Genomic DNA, 8,709 nt, shown 5'->3' on the forward strand with positions numbered 1-8,709 from the left:
CCGTCCGGCTCCCGCAGGTTGCGGCGGTATCGTGTGCGCCCGTGGCGTGCATCGTGCGGTTTCTTCAGTCGGTTTTCCTTCGGGCCCGTATGTCAGCCGGTCTGTCTGGTCAGCGTGGAGCTGTGACTGATGCTACCGGCTGTGGGTAAAGCTGCACGAGTCTGCCTGCTGTGGTACCCCGTTCCCTTTGACTTTCTGGAAATACGCTTTCTGCCACATGGGTTCGATCTTCAGCTATAAGATGATACGGAGCTTCTTAGGGAATACCCTGAAATAATAGTTTTCACACATGGTTCTTACAGTTAACTGTGCACTTTTACATGTGCACTAGGGCTGAAATGACTGCCTAATGTTAGACCAAGTGTGAGTACATCAGTGCAGCTCCGTATGCATGAATTTGGGCACAGTGCCGTTGGTGAAGTGTGGACAGAGGCGTGCATACAGCTGTGTGTACACCACCCTTGGCCTCGCTGGGGCTTTTGCAGCCCTTTGGGGTCAGCTCGTGTAGTTCCAGCTGCAAGAACAAAGCATAAATACTCTTAAGAGTGAATAGATTTTATTTAAGCTTGAAATACACAGGTTCAGTTGTTCTTTGGATTCAGATCTGAAGAAATTTGTAGAAATTTTGTATCAGACTGAAGTCACTGAGATTAACTTTGTTAGTTCTTGGGACATCTTTAATTTGTATCCATTTGACTTTCATACTTGTACAGAAATAGCAATGGAAATGTATCCTTTTTACATTTGTACCATATAATGAATCACCGCGTAGTGGCGGAGTGCTTTTAGTTCACAAATGTAATGTTACGAAGACTTCGGACAATGCTAGTTAATCTCTTACAGGGGTACAATGGGCTCATATTTAGTACCAAAACCTTGACAAGTCAGATGTTGAAAGTGAATAGCATTGAAGGTGCTGCTGAATTCTTGAATTGTTAAACTTCAGATCGAGCGGTGAAGTAATTTGTTCCCCTACTGTAGCTAGAAGTGTCATAAATGTTAGGAGGAGAGAAAACCAGATTACTGAGAATTTGGGGTCTTTGTCAGCGTGACTTTACAGATGTGTAACATGCAGAGAACTGGGTGCATTGAAATCTCTCAATGGTGCAGGCTTGTGTTCCTCAGAACCATGCTTGTGGTGGTGTGTGTTCTGGTCACATCTGTTGTGGTGCTGATTTCAGCCTCTGTGTAATGCAATAGGCGTAGTCTCTTGATCAGCCAAAGATGGAGTAAGTGCTCAAATAACTGAACGTGCTGTCAGGACTTTCTGCATTACATCAGTGCTTCTGTTTTGTTCAGGAGCTGCGGAAACCCGTGTTTTCACTTTTTTCTCACTTCTCTGTTAGAGCCTGCAGGGCATGTACTACTGACTTCATCTGCTGTGAAAACTATGAGACGGGATACATTGCTGTGTGTGAATGTCCTTGTGTGAATCACTGGTCATACTGTGATTTTCACCCTTATCCAATTGTTTGAGGAGGATCTTTTGGGTCTCTAGATGAAGAGAATTCTGTGATGGTGGGGCAGATGCTCAGTGGTCATTCCTCCAGAAGCACAGTATCCAGCACCTTTGTTCTAAGTCACCTTATGATGCTGTTTGAGAGGGATAAAAATGTAAACATCTTTTGTATAGCTGCATAGTGTGCTCCTCCCTCATGCTGAAATTTACTGACCTCATCTCCAAGTTGCAGCCTTTACAGAAGTATTTAAAAAAAAACACATTGGTATGTTTGTGTCTGCTAGGCTTTTGGCAGTGGAAACCCGCAGTCCCATTCTGAGTGTCAGGTGGGCTCTCAGGGGAAGCTTGTGCTTCTCTTAAACCTGTTTAAAGACAAATTGCATAGTTCAATTTTGAGAAATCCCATCAGACAATGCCTACCACTGTTGTTACCATGCTTTTTCTTTTAGTGTCCTTGCATCCCTGTCTTTTGGATTCTTTTTGGTTTGTGAGGAGGCTTTTTACAAATTGCTTTTCTCATCAGTGTGTGCTTGGGTGGAAAGGAAGGACAGAGGACATGAAAGCTGTGGGGCAGTCACAGATTCTTAAAGGTGGTGCAACTGACATGAAAATATAAGAATGGTTGCACTGAGTCAGACTAATAAAGTACAGTGTCTTATTATTCTGACTTTAACGGTGACTAAAAGGAGATGCTAAGAGAAGAATTCACAAATCAAGTGAATAGTGATACTTCTCTAAAATACAGGAGCTGCCCTTGCCATGACTGGTATCTTTATCTGTAAAATCCTGAGACTTTTCTTCTTGGAGCTTATGTGGTTGTGCCTTGACTCCATGGCAGTTCATTGCTTGCAGTTCTCTGGCAGGGACTTGCATAGCTCGGGGCTGTCAGGTAAAGAGCTGTTTCCCACCAGCTTTGAGTCTGTGTCCTGCTAGTCTGATTGATGCCTGGTATTACCTTATTACAAGATGAAGAGAGCTACTGGTTCCTGCTTGGGTCTCTCTAATATGCATGGTCCTGTAAGTGTTGAGATACTCCTCTTTAGTCTGTTTTTCTTTACTTTAGTGGCATCTCATAGTGCTTTGAAGCTCCTGTCATGTACGGATAGTACTCTGATTGTAGACTGAATTATTTAAAACTGAAAGCTGAGCCATATCTTAGATGGAGAATTCTTTGGATGGAGCCATATCTACTTTTTCAGCTGCTGAATATTAATTGTAGAATCACAAAGCGGTCTGGATTGAAAGGGACTTTTAAATATCACCTTGAAATCTCCCTGCCATAAGCAGAGACATCTTCCACCAGATCAGGCTGCCCAGGGCCCTATCCAGCCTGGCCTACAAAACCTTCAGGTCTCTGGGCAGCCTCTGCCAGGGCCTCACTACCCTCTGAGTAGACAATTCCCCCTAATACCTAATCTAAATCCCCCCTTTTCTTGTTTAAAGCCATTCCCCCATGTCCTGTCGCTGCACACCTTGATGAAGAGTCCCTCTCCTGCTCTCTTGTAGGTCCCTTTTAGGTACTGGAAGTAATTCAGAGTAATCAGAAATCAGTTTATAAGTATTCTTTGCTGTTTTTTGGGTCGTATTTTTTTTTTCCTATCCCAACTTTTATTCAAATATTTCCACCGTGATTACTCTGCCATCATTTTCACACTACTGATCTGTGTTCTCTGTTCATGCTCATCATCTTTTTGAACGTTTTATTCTTTTTACTGCTCCCTTGCTTGTATTTGTTGTCCTCCTTTTCCCCTTCATTTTCCCTAAGTTAGTCTCTTAGTAAGTACACTTATTTGCTAGGAATAAAAAGCATTAAAATTAGCAAGCATGGTACTTACCACATGTCTCTATTACTTGGTCATTCTTCTGCTTTTTATTTTTGTTTTCCTTAATTGAAATCTCTTTGGTGTGGGGAATAAATTCTTCAGTGTCTTCCATGCCTCACGAATCACTATCTGAGTTTTGATTAAATCTTTTTACCTTCATTGTAATACTGCTGATAATGAAGTGAGTTTTTTCTCAAAACAAATCTAAACATTTTCCTAGAATATTTTTATTCTGCATGATTATTAATGACTGTCATAAATTAAAATTCTTTGTTTTTTTTTCTCTGAAAGCTAAAAGCAATTTGTCTTAGAAAATTTGTTTATTGTAGGAACAGCAGCAATACTGGTACCAGCAGCACTTGCTTAGTCTACAGCAAAGAGCAAAAGCCCATGCTCAGGGACAGCAGCAAATGAAAGGCCCAGGAGTAGGGAAGGATTCATCTGAGCAGAGAGCAAAGTCTGAAGAAGGGAAAATGAGTGCTTCAACTCCGCAGTCTGAACCTGCGCCGCTTAATGAATCCTTGCCTCCAGCATCTAAGGAAGATGAGTCTTCTCTTACATCCACTGAAACTCAGGTAGGTTTTGCAGAGAGGTGCCACTCTGTGTGTTGTGCTAGATGGGACAAAACACAGGAAAATATTGTCATCAAATTCTCGTATACTGCGTAATAAGAAATACGGTAAAACGATGTTAAAAGAACATTTAAGGCTACAGCAATAAATTAAAAAATACATTCCTCATATTTAGACTTGCATAGACACCCACACGTGCACCAAGCTTGACTCACTTGCACCTTCTCCAGCACTGTCATCTTTGTCTATGAGAAACACGTTGTGACAGCGAAGTGCAAAATCAAGTACTCTGTAAATGAGGAACGCTGTACTTAAGACGCTGTTTTCAGTTGCTTCTCTTGCTGGTTGTCTGGTCTGGCTCTCTTTTTCTCTGTGTATTATAGTTTGTCTAGAAGCCAAGAACTTTGTACAGAGTATTTAGTATTTTGTCAGAGTGCTTAATGATGGTTTCTACGTAATGGATGGAGGTCATTATTTCAGTGTTTCAGCAGATTACTGTAGCATGGTAGGCTGCCCTACAGCACGTGTTCTGCTTTCACTTACGATATGCAGGTTCTTGTCAAGCAGCAAAATTATGCACTTAGAATTACTTTGTTTCATCATGAAAATGCACAGTTGTTTCACTGCATTTGCTCTGAGCTGCACAGAGCAGATCTGTGTTAATCTCTTACCTGTTGTTAGCTTCTGTATGTATGAAAAACCTAATCCCCATCTGCTTAACCTTTAGATCAGACTACACAAGAATAAAGGAGATAAAAATCAGAACACTGGAATACAGAGTGATGAGATAATGAAAGCTGAGAGGATTCTTGTAAACTGAGTAGCAAACAAGTGTTTTTCTCTTCTGACAGAAGCAGCCTTCCTTTATTTATAGTATTTGCCCATTTCTCTAGCTTAATATTGATCCTCCTGATGACCCCGAGGAAGATTTGAGACTGCAGCAGTTGCAAGCAGCAGCAGCTCAGTGGCAGCAGCATCCCCATCACCGAGTTGGATTTCAGTACCAGAGAATAATGCAGAAGCATGCCCAGCTGCAACAGATAGTACAGCAGTATCAACAAATCATGCAACAGCCTCCACATCTACAGGTGAAACATTCAGGAGATGGTATTTTTGATGTATTTTGTGAGTGACCTAACACTAATGGTCTGCTGGAAAAATGAGTAGTTGAGTAATTTGTCGTGGTTGGCTTATCTGTCTATTTACTTTTTCTGCATGGATAGAAGTCAGTATCCCTGTTTCCTATTATCACTCAACTTTAGAATGAAGAAAATAGCTTGAGAGGTGATGACGAATCTTTAGTAGGATAGTGAAAATAAGAATTTACACTTTTAAGATTTTCAGGCATATCTGAATGATACAGGAGCAGAGTTGAATACAATACAGACCTTACTCAGCTTCTGATGTGTTCCTGATTTAGAAATCATTCAGGAGAAAGTGAGCAGGTGATTGTGTGAAGTAAATTGATAGCTGCCCTATTTCATAATTTTGGAAAATGTACAGTGATGAAATAGTCTTAATTACAAATTTGGATGATTACATCACTGTTGAAACTTTTAAGTTTTTAAGTAAACATTGATTGCTGTATTAGTTGAATCAGCTTTTTCTGAATTGGAAGAGTTTGTACATTAAGCATTTATTTATAGCTTAGGCTGTCTGTTTAAAAAATCTGGAAGTATAACCCCCAAAATCTTAGAAAAGGTCAAGCCCATCAGTTTAGCATCTGAGGATAAACTGACTTCACTGTGCAAATTATGTCATCCAGAAAAGGTTTAAAGAAAAGTAACTGCTAGTAGCTGAAGCAACTCTCTGCAGGTTAGTAAGTTTAGAAATTGAAATCCTGGGAAGTAGTCACATACTGGAAGTGTGAAGATTGATTTGGGCTTTAGCAGCTGTCGTTAGCATTAAGTAATAACACAGCTTGAAGGCCTTTGGCTATAGCTTTCTTCAGCTTTCCTGTATAAAACAAAATAGTCTTCTATACGTAAACACTTGCCCTCCAGTGATACAGTGGGTAAATTGATGTTAGGCATCAGAGTTTGCTTTTGTTTGGTTGTAGTTCTTTCTCACGTATCTGCAAAAATCAGAAGTTGTGATAGGAGGAGTGATGCTAAAATGTGTGGCTCTGACGGTAACTCAAATGGTATTTTGAAGTTATTCCTATGTTCTCATTGTAGACAATGTCAGTAGAGATGCAGCTGCGACATTATGAAACACAGCAAAAACAGTTCCAGCAGCTTCATAAAGACTGGGAGAGATCAATGAACCAACAGTGGCAGCATCAGCTTCAAACGTATCCTCATAAAGACCAACTTCAGGAGTATGAGAAACAGTGGAAAGCATGGGATGAGCAGATGAAGGTCACTCAGTCCCATCTGCAGGAGAAAGTGAGCTCACTCCAAAATTTGAAGAATCAGTATCCTGCAAATGTTTCACTTCCACCTCCATTTGTTCCGTATTCTCAATCTGCTCAGGGTGGCATTCCTGTTATGCCTCCAACTTTGCCTTCAACTACACCTCCACTGGTTCCCCCACCTCTATCATCTGTGTCTCAGTTATCCAACTCCTCCTCTGTCCCTTCAGGATCCAGTTCTCAAAGCAGTCAATCTACTGAAACACCAAGGCCAGCTCTGCTTCCCACTCCTGGTACCTATGCATCAAAAATATCTAGTTCACCTGTGTATTCAGCTTACCATTCTCAAGGAAGCTCATCCTTCAGCTCTTCAGACCACGGAAAGTCTCAAGTTCACCATAATAAACAAACTGAGCAAGGATGTGGGGAACTGAAAACCCCTTCTGCATTGTCTTCAACATACACACCTACCATGCAGGATAAACCAGTGAGATCAGGTGGATTGCTTCCAGATCCTCCCAGATCAGCACGTTTTGAAGGTCCCAGAGGTCCTCGGTAAGGATACTTCTGTTGATTTATACATGTTTGAGGCTAAATGCATTTTGGTGATATATTAATAAATGAAACATTGTCTTATTCTCAGAATTTCCTCAGGTCACGTGAGCTGTGTTTGGCAGAGGTTTTGTTCTTAATGTCTGCACGTTATGGTCTGTATTTATCTGATTACAGCAGAGATGAGTAAATGCTGTTCACCTAATCATTTCCTAAAGCAGAACACTTTTCTTTTTCTCCTCTTTCTGTAGTAAAGAGCATGCCACTCCCTTTTAACCCTCAGAGATATCATATTTCTCTTGTGAAAATAGGAAAGATGCTGTAAATATGTTATGCATCTTTGCCATCTTTAGATTAAAGATAACTCACATTTGGAAGACTGACCTTTCACAAAAAGCCGTATAAATTCCCAGCATTTCATTTGCAGTGCTTGGAACACAACTTAGGAATATCTAGAGCAAAATTGTTGAGGGATTGTTTTTAAGTCAATGTTATAAAAGATGACACTTCAGTGTGCACATTCTGAAAGGGGTTCAGGAAAGTATCCAGATACCTATTTAGTTAAATATACTATCATAGCTTATTACTAGAAATTTAGTTTTGAGAAGAGAAACAATTATTCTCTGTAGTTGAAATCCATTGATTGCACAAAGAAATGGTAAAACTAAGAGTGCTTCACCTGTGCATTTCTTTAACTTCTCTTGGTGTGAGAGAGTTCTGTAGCTACATCTTTTTCCTATTTGCTGCACTTTCCAAAATGGCTGCCAGATAAGAGAGTGGTGGTCTTTGTCTTGCATGCAAATCAGTGTTTTTCCACATATGTAGCATTACTTAGCATTCAAACAGTTATAAATGAGAAAGAAAGAAAGAAGTGAAGATTTGAGCCTTTGCCTAACACCGGGATTCTTTTTCTCTATAATATCTGATAGGTTTGATTTTGAAGGTAACTGTCTTTATTAAGATAGAGCTTTATTGAAATTTAAATCTGCATTTTTTCAAGTAGATGGTCTTTCTAGAAATCAAGAATTTCTAGAAAGTGCATACCGTGGCTTTATTTCTGAGGAAACTTGAAGTATTAAAATAGCATGGTAACTTTTGAACATTGCTATATTGTGATTGTATGACTATGCTATGGCTTTCCCAAAAATCTGTTTACTATTTGTTCTCAGCATCAGCCATAGAAATACATTTTTTAATTGAACTTGTGATAAATTAAAAATGTAGTGTGTTAACTGGTACTATCCCAAAGTTACAGGTAATGATTGGATGTATGAGGAGACACCCATCCACTCCATTTTAGCAATTAATTGCAATTAAGCAATTTTAATTTCTTAAAAATCTGTAAAGAATTTCCTTAAATTAATTTTCTGAATGTAGGGGTTGAAGAGCATCTTACAGTACTCAAACTTTTCTTCTAGTTATGCTTTCCATGTAAACATTGAACCTTAAAATTCAAGATATGTTGCCACTATGCTTTACAATTCCTTTTTTTTTTCTTTTTTGCTCATCCTGTTTATCTTGACCTCCTTCACCCCAAACAAAAGGCAGTTTTGTTCCAAAAGAAAATGTGCTTTCTAGTTTTTCATCTTAAGAGGATTATTAAAATTCTTTGACGTTGTGTAAATGATCTAATTTGGTAAATTGTTCACTGAAACATTAATTTCTGCAGCAAGTCAACTGCTGCTGGTAGGTAGGCAGTAATGAATTAATATCCAGTAAGGCACAACTGTAAATCCCAAACATACAAGCAATTTGACTTCAGGCACAAGTTCTATATTTTGTGTGAAATGAATTTCATTTGTTGTAGCCAAGTAGGTAAATCAGTATTTGTGCATGTGCTTAAAGGTTGGATTTTTATTATATGACTGTGAATTTTTCTTTATGTTAGTTTGCTTGACTTCTTGTGTTCAAGCAAGGGCAGTTGTAGGTGATTTCAAAAGGAATTAAAAA

The 8,709-nt window shown here is 39.4% G+C and overlaps 1 protein-coding gene across 6 annotated transcripts in view; it reads left to right on the plus strand.

Annotated features, from left to right (window-relative positions):
• The first annotated feature begins 3,589 nt into the window (after positions 1-3,589).
• YLPM1 (YLP motif containing 1) overlaps positions 3,590-8,709 on the plus strand; it is a 41,753-nt gene continuing 36,633 nt past the window's right edge. For all 6 annotated transcript variants that reach the window (XM_019615744.2, XM_010711726.2, XM_010711727.2 and 3 more), the window contains exons 1-3: positions 3,590-3,857; positions 4,748-4,942; positions 6,032-6,762. In XM_019615744.2, the coding sequence (XP_019471289.1) occupies positions 3,693-3,857; positions 4,748-4,942; positions 6,032-6,762 (1,091 nt within the window). In that variant the 5' untranslated portion in view covers positions 3,590-3,692. The remainder of the gene's footprint in view (positions 3,858-4,747; positions 4,943-6,031; positions 6,763-8,709) is intronic.

This window comes from Meleagris gallopavo, chromosome 5 (assembly GCF_000146605.3).
Source record: "Meleagris gallopavo isolate NT-WF06-2002-E0010 breed Aviagen turkey brand Nicholas breeding stock chromosome 5, Turkey_5.1, whole genome shotgun sequence".
NCBI classification, from domain to species: Eukaryota; Metazoa; Chordata; class Aves; order Galliformes; family Phasianidae; genus Meleagris; species Meleagris gallopavo.